The sequence below is a fragment of the Hypanus sabinus genome, chromosome 20, assembly GCF_030144855.1.
Source record: "Hypanus sabinus isolate sHypSab1 chromosome 20, sHypSab1.hap1, whole genome shotgun sequence".
In the NCBI taxonomy this organism is placed as follows: domain Eukaryota; kingdom Metazoa; phylum Chordata; class Chondrichthyes; order Myliobatiformes; family Dasyatidae; genus Hypanus; species Hypanus sabinus.
Genome location: NC_082725.1, coordinates 9907503 through 9922502, shown reverse-complemented (window position 1 = coordinate 9922502; position 15000 = coordinate 9907503). Strand labels below are relative to the sequence as shown.

The window sequence follows — 15000 nt, the reverse complement described above, 5'->3', positions numbered from 1 at the left end:
ACAATACATACAGAGAAGCTGGGGCAATACGGTTAACTTTCAGTAGTTTGTTGACTACTTTTCATAGTGTTTTGACCTATTGCTGGTCATATGCTTTCTGATGCAGTTTTCAAGCTGGGAGTTAACTTAAGAATGGACATTGAGTATGACAGTTCAAAAACATTTGGATTTATACAGTACTTTAATGATGTCAGACGGATTAAACAGGCAATGAAACTGTGTTGCTCTAGACTCCAAACATGTCTACTCCTGGGCGTCTATAGTGCCAGCAGCTAATTTCCAATCTTACTCGATTAGGATCAGAAAACTAGCGCTGGTTTACTTTGAGGCCCGCTCTATTTTTTCTAGCTTCAACTTTGGAGCTTCCCGTCTGTTTTAGGCAGAAATCAAAGGCCTCACTCCCTAATAATCTTATGTGTTCCCAGCAAAATTTCTTCATTCCATTCGTGAAACTTTGAACAGTTCCTTGATGTTTGTGGTAGCCATTGAGCCTAGAAACTATGATGGTCTAAAAGAGGCGTTTTCATGGCCAGCAACCTTCCTAGTTTTCCCTTGATAAAACATTCAAACGTGTTATAATTATTGTTTCCATTTTCCTCATTACAGTTTGATTTTGGCTCCTAATATACACTGTTCAGGCTGACCAAATGCCTTACCAATCCGGCCATCTATTCGTGTCACTGATTTGTAGCCTTCTGTTCCTTTGTCTACAAACTGTCCAAATAAGTTGTCATGGCCCAAATATGAAGTGCATCTCTGCATTGCGACTCTGCCAACCCATGGAGAGACCAAATGAGATGGAGACCACGCCAGCTGTGAAAACCGTTCGGGGTTTGGGCCTTCTGAACAGACGTCCGAAGGAATTACGCTCCAATGTTTGGAACTTAATTTGGGACTCGTGGTCAAAATCGGACACAAGAATTAACCGGCAAATTGCATTTATAGACATTTGGATTCAAGCGCTGAATGGTCAGCTTCACTTTGTCCCAAAACTCCCACCCCTGATTGTCCTGACGGTGGTAACCTCGGCGGCAGGAACTGTAGGGAGGGGCACGAGAAGGACTCCGTGTGATGACTGGAGGGTGCTTGTCCAGGCAGATAACTCAAGTAACGCGCATGGCGAAACAGCCTGTCCAACAGGTGGAAAATACAGCTTGCCCGGCATACAATGGGGTCCTTTACCCATACCTTCAGTTGCGTGTTATTGATTCTCGTCTGCCAGCTGGAGCGATAGAGATGCAATAGAAACCCAAGCAGCGCTGAATATGAAAGAGAATGTAACATTAATGAGAGGTAAGATGAGAATCGTGCTCTCCAGTTGATTTCTTATTGCGGTTAAGCGATAGTGCCTTTTTAAATTCTCCAGGTGTTGAGTTACTTACTGCCAATTTCAATTTAACCTGGAGGCTACAAGTAGGAATGGTGGACGATATCAGTTTATAGGCGCGTGTCGGGTGATCCACAGCAGTGACAGATGCGAATGTAACTCCTGAGGATACGTAGATTGCTGAATTTACACCTGTACAACGTAATTATGTAGCGGACTGTTAATGAAATTCTGCACATTAGTGGTACCAGGAACGAGTACCCACTTGGATGAGATTGGTGCCAGGATGGACTGCCGAATAGTTGCGAAGTTTCACTACAAATAAAAAAGTAAACATTGACGTTGCTTTTCCAGAGTTCTCCCCCTTCCGCGTGTTTTCAATCAATATTGGACACAAGAGATGCAGTACTGCATATGCTGGAAATCTAGAGCGATACACACAAAGTGCTGAAGGAGCTCAGCAAGTCGGACAGCATCTATGAACGGAAATAACCCGTCGAAGTTTCGGGCCGATATCCTTCAGCAGCACCCTTCCCCGCAGCCTTACATTTTGAGAATCGGCTTACTTTGTTTACAACCAGTAGTTCCAGTGTTCCTCCCTGGATCGAATTCCGCAACCATGTAGACAACTTTGTGAGCCTGGGTGGTGTATGGACCGTGCCAGCTGTGAAGACCGCTCGGGGTTTGGGCCTTCATATCACCCTAAGTCCGCTCCGATGTGTTCCCTGGTTTGGGACTAGTGGCCAAACTGCCACTCTGAGTTATCCAGTAAGTTACATTAATGGAGTTGTGGCCTGTGGGGGATCTGTTGAAGGCTGTCTAGCTTGCCGGGAGTTTGAGACAAGTACCGCTGCTCCAGGTACGTTGTACAGCACATGTCTCACATTTTCTTCCATCAGGACATCCGGCTTTTGCTGGAGGCATGGCTGTTGAATGCTATTCCCCTAAGTGTCTGGAGCGATTTTTAATGTTTGTTGTTTATTTTTTGGTGGGCTTACGTTTTACCTTCCCTTCTAGTTTTGTCCCCTTACGCCCCACCAAGGGTTGGTTTGTGGATTCTTATTTGGGGAAAACTGTTTTGGAGCTGCACTCCAGTTAAAACGTTTTCACCTTGTCTAAAGAATAAAACCCTTAACTTTTAAAACAAAATTAAGTGGAACATCCAGATGGCCAAGCAGCATCTGTTGAGCAAGATGCTATTTGCTGCCTTTACTCTTCCCACAGCTGTTACCTGACCTGCTGAGGCTTTATAGAGTATTAAACCTAGTCACCAGTTTTAGGCTCCTTATCTAAGAATAGATGTACTGACATTGGAGATGGTCCAGTGGATATTCACGAAATTGATCCTGTGAATGGAAGGGGTAAACGTGTAAAGAACATTTGATAGCTCTAGGCCTGTACTCACTGGAATTTAGAAGAATGAAATCTATCGAAATCATGTATGTCCTGGGACATTTGCCTGAGATGTTCTAGTGGTGTCCTGGTTCCGGCCTGAGATGTTTCAGTGGTGTCCTGGTTCTGGCCTGAGATGTTTCAGTGGTGTTCTGGTTCTGGCTTGAGATGTTTCAGTGGCATCCTGGTTCTGGCCTGAGATGTTTCAGTGGTGTCCTGGTTCTGGCCTGAGATGTTTCAGTGCTGTCCTGGTTCTGGCCTGAGATGTTTCAGTGCTGTCCTGGTTCTGGCCTGAGATGTTTCAGTGCTGTTCTGGTTCTGGCCTGAGATGCTCTAGTGGTATCCTGGTTCTGGCCTGAGATGTTTCAGTGCTGTTCTGGTTCTGGCCTGAGATGCTCTAGTGGTATCCTGGTTCTGGCCTGAGATGTTTCAGTGATGTCCTGGTTCTGGCCTGAGATGTTTCAGTGCTGTCCTGGTTCCGGCCTGAGATGTTTCAGTGGTGTCCTGGTTCTGGCCTGAGATGTTTCAGTGGTGTTCTGGTTCTGGCTTGAGATGTTTCAGTGGCATCCTGGTTCTGGCCTGAGATGTTTCAGTGGTGTCCTGGTTCTGGCCTGAGATGTTTCAGTGCTGTCCTGGTTCTGGCCTGAGATGTTTCAGTGCTGTCCTGGTTCTGGCCTGAGATGTTTCAGTGCTGTCCTGGTTCTGGCCTGAGATGTTTCAGTGCTGTTCTGGTTCTGGCCTGAGATGCTCTAGTGGTATCCTGGTTCTGGCCTGAGATGTTTCAGTGATGTCCTGATTCTGGCCTGAGATGCTCTAGTGGTGTCCTGGTTCTGGCCTGAGATGTTTCAGTGATGTCCTAGTTCTGGCCTGAGATGCTCTAGTGGTGTCCTGGTTCTGGCCTGAGATGTTTCAGTGATGTCCTAGTTCTGGCCTGAGATGCTCTAGTGGTGTCCTGGTTCTGGCCTGAGATGTTTCAGTGATGTCCTAGTTCTGGCCTGAGATGTTTCAGTGATGTCCTGGTTCTGGCATGAAATGTTTCAGTGATGTCCTGGCCTGAGATGTTTCAGTGGTGTCCTGGTTCTGGCCTGAGATGTTTCAGTGATGTCCTGGTTCTGGCCTGAGATGCTTCAGTGGTGTCCTGGTTCTAGCCTGAGATGTTCCAGTGATGTCCTTGGACTGGGATGAATGACCAGCAACAAAGGCAACCACCTTCTTCTGTGAGGTGCTGTGTTACTGGACCATTTGCCATTTGATTCCCCATTAACTTTGTTTTAACCACAACACCATTTGATGCCGCACTCGGTCAGACTTTGCCTTCAGCTAACTCTCACTTCAACAGACACTGTCTGGAAAACAAAGGGCAGGTGAACCAAGATGGATTGTGCAATGACACTTCCATCAGTCGACTGACAAGTGAGGCTCCAATGAATGGGCAGTAACAGTCTTTCCCTCTCCTTCTCCTTGTTCCCCTTTCCTGGCATTCCCCTATTCTGCTCAGACTGTCTCCCTTTTTGTCAGCCTCTGTCCTTCCTGCTCATCAACACACCCTGTCCCCTCTCCTACTCAACTCTATACATTTCCACCCCTCCTTCCCTCCATTCCCTCCTCTACTTAAACCTTCCCCTTCACCCTATCATCACCTCCTCTTTACTTACTCATTCTCCTACCTCATCCCCACCATTACTCACCCTATTCCTTTATCTCACCTCTTCACCCTTCCCCAATCTCTCTTTCCCTGCATTTCTCCCCACACCATCTTTCTCTCCCCTCCCCACATTCCTTTACCTCACCTCTTCACCCTCTGTTCCCCATTATTGCATCTCTTACTCTTGCTGCATCCATATTTGCACAAGACCATAAGACATAGAAACAGATTAGGCTATTTAGCCCATCTAGTCAGCCCTGCAATTCAATCATGCTTGATTTATTTTCTCTCTTAATCCCATTTTCCTGTAACCTTTGACACCCTTACGAATCAAGAACCTGTCAACTCCTGCTTTAAATACACTCAATGATCGGGCAAAATATATTTGGCCCAGACTAGGTGTGCTGAAGGGCCTTTAATGTAGCACTCTATGACTCATGTTCTATAGCCATCCATGGCAATGGATTCCACAGATTCACCACCCTCTGGCTAAAGAAATTCCTGCTCATCTCTGATCTAAAGGGATGCCTTTGTATTCTGGGGTTGTGCCCTCTGGTCCTAGACTCCACCACTATTGTAAACATCCTCTCCATGTCCACTCTAGGCTTTCAATATTCAGACTCCTCACACATTAACCATTCAATTCTCAGAAACTCTCATAAACCTCTTCTAAGCCCCACACCTTCCCCCTTCCTCCCCCACACCTACACCTTTGGCATCCCCATATATTTCTCCCACATGGCCTTACTTCATCTCTTCTACTTCCCTCTTTTCCCTTCTGCCCTTCCCCCACATCTTACTCCCACACCTCCAACTTACTGATCCCTGTGCACACCTATCCCCACAATTACCTCCAGCTCCTCCTCACCCCTCCCCTACCTCCCTCATGTTGCCTCTTGGCACAATATCAGCGAAAGGATGGTCTGATCTGGTGATCAATTCCCAATGCCACTCTGCGTTGAGGTGCTGGCTGTGATGGAATTTGTGCCTGCTGAGCTTATAGTTTGCCCCCAGAAATCCTGCGGGAGAAACACAACTTGGAGCACAGGGTTACAGTTTTCTGAGTGGTAATTTAAAATTCCATTCCAATATGTGGATAGCAAGGGAGCACTGATATGTTTCACCCCATAATCGGAGGAAAAAATGCAAATGGAATGTCCCAATTACCATCTCCACCCACCAACCCACCACTCCACATCCCCAACCACCACTTCACGTCAGTCACCTTAAATACATTCTTTTCTTAGTGTCACTTTATGAACATAACAATTGCTCTATGTATATAACCTATCTAATGCATTTATATTTATTGTGTTTTTATCTTTTTTTTTTGTGCTGTATCTGATCCAGAGTAACAATTATTTCATTCTCCTATACACTTGTGTACTGGAAATGACATTAAAAACTCTTGAATTGTACAATCTGAAACCACACTTATTAAACATTACTGTTATGAAGATGACAAGTAGTTATTAATTCAAAGGAATTTTTATTTAATTGTGACTTCTTACAGTTAGAAAGCAGCTTTTTGTGTGATTTATCTGGTTGCCCTCAGTTGCTCACACCTCAACCTTACTTCCAATAAAGTAACATTATGTCCTCCCCATAGAACATATGAAAAATATAATTTAGAGCGCACTTTACAGACTTGACGATACAATTTGCTATACACAACAAAGTAACCCCATCAATATATGTTTCTTAATACTGCCACAAGGTAGAAGTAAATACTTGTAAAAAGTAATTATTGGAATTATTAATCACGAATTTACATGCATTGATGACAAGTTTATGAATATTTTGACATCCAAAATGCGGTTTCCATTTTTATATGGAGCAGTACCAAGAAGGGCACACACTATTATGATATCCTGTCAATAAGCCAACAAGACTAGAAAGGTCCAAATTTATCCTTGCTCTATGAGCCGAACACTTCACCATCTGTAAGGCTGGAAAGGCCAATGTACTTCAAGTGCGGCACTGGGATACCATGTTGAAAGCTTAACTACTACAGATGGAATGCAGTGAGTTTCAGTTAAAAGGCATTGATGAGCTTATTAATACAAGAGGAATTCAAAGAAAAAAATACAGTAACCATAAGTAGGAGGCTTAACTTAAAAAAATCCTTTGACCACCTCCTTAATATGCTTTTTCTTGACAACCACAGGCACATGTAGACACAATGGTTGCAGGAATTGGCAACAGAGAAATATTTAACTCTACTTGCAACAAGTAACTACAAAGTGCTTATAAACTTCATCCACTGGGACAAAGCTGTTCAGTTCCACATGACAGAACAACGTATTCAAAGTGGTATTTAACAGGAAAGGTATTCATTTTAAAAGAACAAATTACCAGATATTTCCTGGAAGGGGAAGGGGAAGGGGGGAAATTAAAAAAAAATATGTATTTTGTTGAAAAAGTAATGTGCAAAGCCTCTGCACATATCTCTCTCATTTAATAAATTTAATAAAAATTTGTAAATTTGTAGTTTTACATACAGCGGAAACGTCAACATATTTCCCACACCGATGTATCTTTACTGTACTAAATATGCACAAAATTACTCCACACTGACAGTTAGAAATGCTTGCTGATGTGAACCAAAAGGTTATAATGATGCCTGGAACAAGTTGCAGACAGTGGAGTTATTTTAAAACTAGGCCTATAGAAAGAAATACGTGATTTTTTTTTTAGGTATCTGTAGAAGTTAGTGATTTTCAGACTGAAAGCACATCGTATCTTTCTATTATTTTTAAAATCCATAGGAAAGATTTATAATAGGCAGCCAGATAGATAACCTATATTACCCTAGTGCTGGATGTTAAACCTCCCATTGCATCTTCAAAATAATCAGAAGCATTTTACATCTTATAGGGTCTACTTTGGTCAGCCAGCTTTGGGTTATGTATCGAGGCAATAAAATTATAAATTATAAAAAGAACTCATTGAAGATACAACAGTTATAAAATAAGTCAATGGATTCACTGCATATAAACATAATGAAATGTGAACATTGGCAGCATATAAACTCGACAAAATGTTTCAGCACCTTATGTAAAACAATGGATTGTAGGTACTATGAGCATGTGTACAAAAGCATGTAGCCTACAGTCCAAAGATACATCATTCTAAAAGATACAAATAAAATGAAGCACACACTTTAAAAAAGCTGAAACTAGTAGTGTTTGAAAGGTTGCTGAATCCATCCTACAGAGGATGTCTTGGTTTGCAATTGCCGGTGAAGCACTGGATTTGTTGTTACAGCCCACCCAGCAAATACCGTATACATATTTATGTATGCATGTATATAGGATAGATTTTACACATATGTTTACTGTTGCATTTTTCTGATGATCTCAGCGGATACTGGAGGATGGAAGTTAATGGTGTGGTGCCTCAGACCCTGTGCAGTCTTGTAGCTTTTCCCACAGCGGCATTTGTACTGTTTGCGGACGCGTATCTGAGTCCGATGCCCGTTCTTGGCATGGTATTTTATACCATTTACATTCTGTTGAGAAAGCAAAGCAGAATTAAGTTGCAATTCCATTTAAAAGGCACAAAATTAAAGGAGCCTGAGCACAGTTCTAAACCATATCACCTATTCTTCTCATTTAAAAGAATGAGGGGGGAGCTTAATAAAACCTACCGAATACTGAAAGGCCAAGATAGAGTGGATGTGGAGAGCACTCCTACAATGAGGGAGTCTAGGACCACGGGGTCTGAGATCATCCCTTTAAAACAGAGATGAGGAGGAATTTCATCAGCCAGAGTGTGATGAATCTGTGGAATTTACAATCACAGAGAGCTGTGGAGGCAAAGTCATTTGGGATATTTAAAGCAGAGGATAGCAGGTTCTTGATTAGAAAGGGTGTCAAAGTTATGGCAAGAAGGCAGGACAATGGGGTACAGAAGGATAATATTTTCAAGGACTCTTCATCTCATATTCTCAGTATTTATTGCTTATTTATTTATTTTTTGTTTTTGTATTTGTACAGTTTGTTTTTTGCACACTGTTTGAATGCCCACTTGGTGCAGTCTTTCATTGATTCTACTATGGATATTATTCTAATATCGATTTATTGAATATACCCACAAGAAAATGAATCTCAGCATTGTTTCTGATGATATACGTGTACTTTGATAATAAATTTACTTTGAAATCATCCATGCAGGAATAGAACATAGAAATCAGCACATTACAGGCCCTTTGGCCCAAAATGTTGTTCCGACCATGTAATCTACTCTGGAAACTGCCTAGAATTTCCTTACCACATAATCCACTATTTTTCTGAGCTCCATGTACCTAAGAGGCTCTTAAAAGACACTACTGTATCCGCCTCCTCCACCGTCACTGGCAGTGCATTCCATGACCCACCACTCACTGTGTGAAAAACTTGTCTCTGACATCTCCTGCATCTACTTCAAAACACCTTAAAACTATGCCCCCTTATGTTAGGCATTTCAGCCCTGGGAAAAAGTCTCTGGCTATCCACATGATAAATGCCTCTCATCATCTGATACACCTCTATCAGGTCAGTTCTCATCCTCCTTTCCTCCAAGGAGAAAAGGCCAAGTTCATTCAACCTATTCTCATAAGGCTGCTCTCCAATCTAGGCAACATCCTTCTAAGTCTCCTCTGCGCACTCTCTATAGTATCCACACCCTTCCTGTAGTGAGGTGACCAGAATTGAACACAGTACTTGAAGTGAGGTCTGACCAATATCTTACATAGCTGTAACATTATCTCAAAGCTCTTGAACTCAATCCCATGGATGATGAAAGCCAACACACCATATGCCTTAACAACATTGTCAACCTCTGCAGCAGCATTGAGTATCATATGGATACAGACCCCAAGATCACTCTGATCCTCCACACTACAAGAATCTTATGTTAATATTATATTCCGTCTTCAAATTTGATCACCAAAATGAACCACTTTAGACTTATTAAAGCCAGGACCAAAAGTCTACAGGACAGCTTCTTTCTACAAGTCATTAGACTTACATAGTCACATGTCTGTAAACTGCAACGGAGTCATAATGCAAAGATTTTTACTCCCTCATGTTGTGGGAGGGACGTGAGATTTAAATAAATTCAATTCAATCTGGGTTAAAATTCATCTTCTCAACCCAGTTCTGCATCCTATTGAAGTCCCACTGTAACGTACCCTCCAGACTCTTCACAACACCCCCAACTTCTGTGTCATCAGCAAACTTACTAACCCACCCTTCTACTTCTTCATCCAGGTCATTTATAAAAATCACAAAGAGGAGGGGTCCCAGAACAGATCCCTGTGGAACCCCACTGGCCACTGTCCTCCATGCAGAATATAACCACTCTTTGCCTTCTGTGGGCAAGCCAATTCTGGACACACAGAACAAGGTATCCTTGGATCCCATGCCTCCTTAGTTTCTGAATGAGCCTAGCATGGGGAACCTTATCAAATGCCTTACTGAAATCCATATACAGTACATCCGCTGTTCTTCTTTTATCAATGTGTTTTGTTACATCCTGAAATAATTCAATCAGGTCCGTAAGGCATGACCTGTCTTTGACAAAACCATACTGACTATCACAAAATCCGATAATGTCTCTCCAGATGCTCAAAATCCTGCCTTTCAGGATCTTCTCCAACAACTTGCCCACTACTGAAATAAGACTCACATGTTTATAATTTCCTGGGTTATCGCTTTTCCCTTTCTTGAACAAGGGAACAACACTTACAACTCTCCAATCCTCTGGTATTTCTTCCATCCCTTTTGATGATGCAAAGATCATCGCCAGAAGCTCAGCAATCTTACCCCCTCGCTTCCCACAGTAGCCTGGGGTATATCTCGTCTGGACCCGGCAACTTATCTAAAAATGCTTTTCAAAAGCTCCAGCACATCCTCTTTCTTAATGTTTTTATGCTCAAGCGTTTCAATTCTCGGTAAGTCATCCTCATAATTGCCAAGGTTCTTTTCCCTGTTGAACACTAAAGCAAAGTATTCATTATGTATCTCCGCTACCTTCTCTAACTCCATGCACACATTTCCACTATTGCACCTGATTGGTCCTATTCTCACACAGTTCGTCCTTTTGCTATTCACATACCTGTAGAATGCCCTGGGGTTTTCCATAATTCTGCTCATAATTTTCCATAATTCTGGCATTCTCATGGATGCTTCTAGCTCTTCTAATTTCATTCCTAAGCTCCTTCCTGGCAACCTTGTAATTTTATAGAGCTCTAACAGTACCAAGTTTCTTGAATCTTTCGTAAGCTTTTCTTCTTAACTAGATTTTCTACATGCTTTGTACACCATGGTTCTTTTACCTTACCATCTTTTCCCTGCCTCAATGCTGAGTGCCATGCAAATATTCTCTGAACATTTGCCACATTTTAGCCTTGTACTTCCCGAGAACATCTGATCCCAAGTTCCATATTTCCCCCTACCCCAAATAAATGTTTTCCCAAATTGCCTGCTCCCATCCCTCTCCAAAGGAGACAGAGTTGTGATCACCAACTCCAAAATGCTCTCCCACCGAGAGATCTGACACCTGACCAGGTTCATTTCCCAATACCAGATCAAGTACAACTCTCCTCTAGTTAGTTGATCTACATATTGCATCAGGAATCCTTCCTGAACACACCTAACAAACTCCACCCCATCTGAATCCTTTCCTCTAAGGAGATGCCAGTCAATATTAGGGAAGTTAAAACAGCCCTATTATTATTGCACGATTCCAGAATCTATCGTCCTATCTGCTTCTTGATATTTCCGTTACTATTGGGGGAGGAGGTCTATAAAAATACCCAGTAGAGTTATTGCCCCCTTCCTGTTTCTGACTTCCACCAGCAATGACTCAGTAAACAATCCCTCCATGACTTCCTCCTTTTCTGCAGCCACGATATTATCCCTGATTAACAAAGCCAAAGCCCCACCTCTTTTGCCTCCCTCCCTGTCCTTTTTGCACACTCAGCAGCCGATTCTGCACCTGAGACATCCAAGTCTCTGTAATGGCCACAATGTCATAGATCCACATATTGATCCATGTGCTAAGTTTGTCCGCTTTGTTTATAATACACCTTGCATTAAAATAGATACATGTCACATCATCTGGCTCAGTGCATCTTTGCTCTATCATTTGCCTATCCTTCCTCACTGACTCCCTACAAGCTGCCAAAGCCCCATCCTCTGCCTCTTCACTTCGGTTCTCACTCCCTTGCAAATCTAGTTTAAACCCTCCCCAGCAGCATTAGCAAACCTCCCTCCCAGGATATAGGTTCCTCGCCAGTTTAGGTGCAACCCGTCCCACTTGTGCAGATCACCCCTTTCCCAGAAAAAGTTCCAATGATCCAATAACTTAAAACCCCGCCCCCTGCACCATCTTCTCAGCCACTCATTCGTCTAGTGCTAGCTTCTTGTTCTAACCTTCCCTCGCTCGTCACACCAGGAGTAATCCAGAGATTAGCACCCTGGAGGTCCTGTTCTTCAGCCTCCTTCCTAACTCCCTAAACTTACTGTGCAGGACCTCTACCCCTCTCCTGCCTATGTCATTGGTACTAACATATACAACGACCTTTGGCTGCTCACCCTTCCCTTCAAGAATATTCTGCAACCGCTCAGAGACATCTTGGACCATAGTACCTGGGAGGCAATACAGTATCCTGCAGAGCACAGCAGACTCGATTGGCTGAATGGCCTAATTCTGCTCCCATGTCTACGGTCTTAAAAAAATATAAATTCCAGTGTTGCTCCAAATTAAAGGAAAAATTTGCAAACTCTTCGACCACTCTAAGCATTGGTCTCCGTTTATTATTGTCACATGTACTGAGATACAGTGAAAAGCTTGTAATGCATTCTGTTTATTCAGATCAAATCATTACACAGTGCATTGAGGTAGAATAAGGTAAAACAATAAAACGCAAGATAAAGTGTAACAGCGACAGAGAAATAGCAGTGCAGGTAAATAATAAGGTGCAAGATCATAATGAAGTAGGTCAAGTGGTCATGAGTCTGTTACGAATGAGGAGCAACTCTGATGGGCAGAAGGGTACAGAATTGCCAATGCCCCCCCTTTTGGAGAATCACAAATCACTACTATTCCGATGCTGTTATCAAAGGAAATGAGAGAGATAAACAGCTCATACAAATTTATGAGAGAGAGGTACAGCACAGGTTGGAATGTCTCCTATTGACAAAGAGAGAAATTACTGCTATTGTCTCTTGGGAGAAGGAATCGTGTATTGAGTACTGTTCTATTCATTGAAACCCCTCAGGGGACAACCAGAGTGGTCTGGTTGAGGGATTGCATCATCCCAACCTGATTGACACCTGAGACCCCGTGAGTGGGGATAAAAGTAGGGTCTGGGGAACACCCCTCAGACGCACCAGGAGAGACGCTGCGAGACCGGTGGGGGCTTGTGTTTGTGTCCACCCTTGCCTGGGTGACGAGTCCTCCATGGAACAGTCTAGCTAAAGGACGGAAACGGATCAAGATCGTAAAAGGGAAGTCGGCAAGTTACTCTCTCTCTCTCCAACAATTGCAACACAGTGAACAACAACTACTGCAGCCGGTATGAACTGAACTGAACTTTATATTTCCATCGGACAATTCATTATCCCCTAGACAACGATAGAGCTTATTTCTTATTGATTATTATTATACCCGCACTTTTAGGTTTAGTATTGATGACGTATATTATCTGTATATTTGCATTGATATTATTTTTGTGTATTTTTACTAATAAATACTGTTAAAAATAGTACCATCGGACTTCAACGGATACTCCTATCTTTGCTGGTAAGATACCCAGTTATGGGGTTCGTAACAAGTCTAAAGGGAACTCCTTCATAGTCTTTTAACAAGGAAATAGAAGCTGATTTTGAACCGCCTTTTAATTTTTCCAATGTATCCCCCATTTAATTAAATTAAACATTTAATTTTGATTCTCAATACAGGAGACTGCAGCTGCTGGAATCTGGAGCAATCCACTATCTACTGCAGGAACTCAGTGGGCTGACCATCATCGGTGGGAGGATAGACACTGCTGATGTTTTAGATCAAGAAGATGCATCAAGACTGGGAACGGAGAGCTGAGATGGTCATTAATGTTTCTGCTGTTTCCCATCTTCTCACTTCTCTCCGCCCACCTTGCTCCATACGTTGAGTTTTTCTTTCTCCCCCTCTCTCTTTGTCCGCCTCCATCTATCAATCACCTATCTCAGGTTTACAACTCCACCCTCCCTTATTGTCTCTACCTAACACTACTTGCCTGTCATGTTACAATGCTCTCAGTACACCAATCACTTCACAATTCTTTCTTGTCTCTTTCCTTCTCGTCTCTGTGCTGGCTATCTCTCACTCTGAATCCTGATACTGGATTTTAGCCCAAAATGTGGACTGTTTCTTTCCTCCCAGAGATGCTGCTCGACCTGCTGAGTTCTTCCATCTATCGTCTGTTGTTACAACACAATGTGTTTTTTTAGCTCCACGTGGTATGCGTATAGTCTGCAAGAGTGGGTTCTTACTGTCTTTTTCTTCTTCAGGTATCTGTCCGAAACTCTTCTGAAATGATGGAGCCTTCTTTCATCATACATTCAATCCGTATTTTACTCTGTCTAGAGCCTAGACCAGGGTTTCTCCACTGGCGTTCCACGAAAGATTGTGATTTAAAAAAAGACATTGTTTTTTGAACTTCATACAAAGTGCGATGCTAGCCCCTTCAGTGGAGGGCAGTGACCAAGCAGACCCATTAGCAATCTCGTTAGAGGTCTCTCAGCCCAGAATGTCAATGCACAGCAGGATGTCTATTTTGTTGAGTCCATTCTCAGTTTTTGGCCAAGATGAGGGAGGCCATTGATAACTGGTGAGCACTGTATTGCACGGAGGGGAGGACGGCAGGTTGGTGGTGAGCACTGTATTGCACGGAGGGGAGGACGGCAGGTTGGTGGTGAGCACTGTATTGCACAGAGGGGAGGACGGCAGGCTGGTGGTGAGCACTGTATTGCATAGAGGGGAGGACGGCAGGTTGGTGGTGAGCGTTGTATTGCACAGAGGGGAGGACGGCAGGTTGGTGGTGAGCGCTGTATTGCACAGAGGGGAGGACGGCAGGTTGGTGGTGAGCGCTGTATTGCACAGAGGGGAGGACGGCAGGCTGGTGGTGAGCGCTGCATTGCACAGAGGGGAGGACGGCAGGCTGGTGGTGAGCGCTGTATTGCACAGAGGGGAGGACGGCAGGTTGGTGGTGAGCACTGTATTGCACAGAGGGGAGGACGGCAGGCTGGTGGTGAGCACTGTATTGCACAGAGGGGAGGACGGCAGGCTGGTGGTGAGCACTGTATTGCACAGAGGGGAGGACGGCAGGTTGGTGGTGAGCACTGTATTGCACAGAGGGGAGGACGGCAGGCTGGTGGTGAGCACTGTATTGCACGGAGGGGAGGACGGCAGGCTGGTGGTGAGCACTGTATTGCACAGAGGGGAGGACGGCAGGTTGGTGGTGAGCGTTGTATTGCACAGAGGGGAGGACGGCAGGTTGGTGGTGAGCGCTGTATTGCACAGAGGGGAGGACGGCAGGCTGGTGGTGAGCACTGTATTGCACAGAGGGGAGGACGGCAGGTTGGTGGTGAGCGTTGTATTGCACAGAGGG

At 43.7% G+C, this 15000-nt stretch overlaps 1 protein-coding gene across 1 annotated transcript in view; it reads right to left on the bottom strand.

The window, feature by feature from the left end:
• Positions 1-5839: 5839 nt before the first annotated feature.
• The window catches only part of jazf1b (JAZF zinc finger 1b), a 237428-nt gene continuing 228267 nt past the window's right edge, over positions 5840-15000 (bottom strand). The window contains exon 5 of the mRNA XM_059945062.1: positions 5840-7875. Within this exon, the coding sequence (XP_059801045.1) occupies positions 7699-7875 (177 nt within the window). The 3' untranslated portion in view covers positions 5840-7698. The remainder of the gene's footprint in view (positions 7876-15000) is intronic.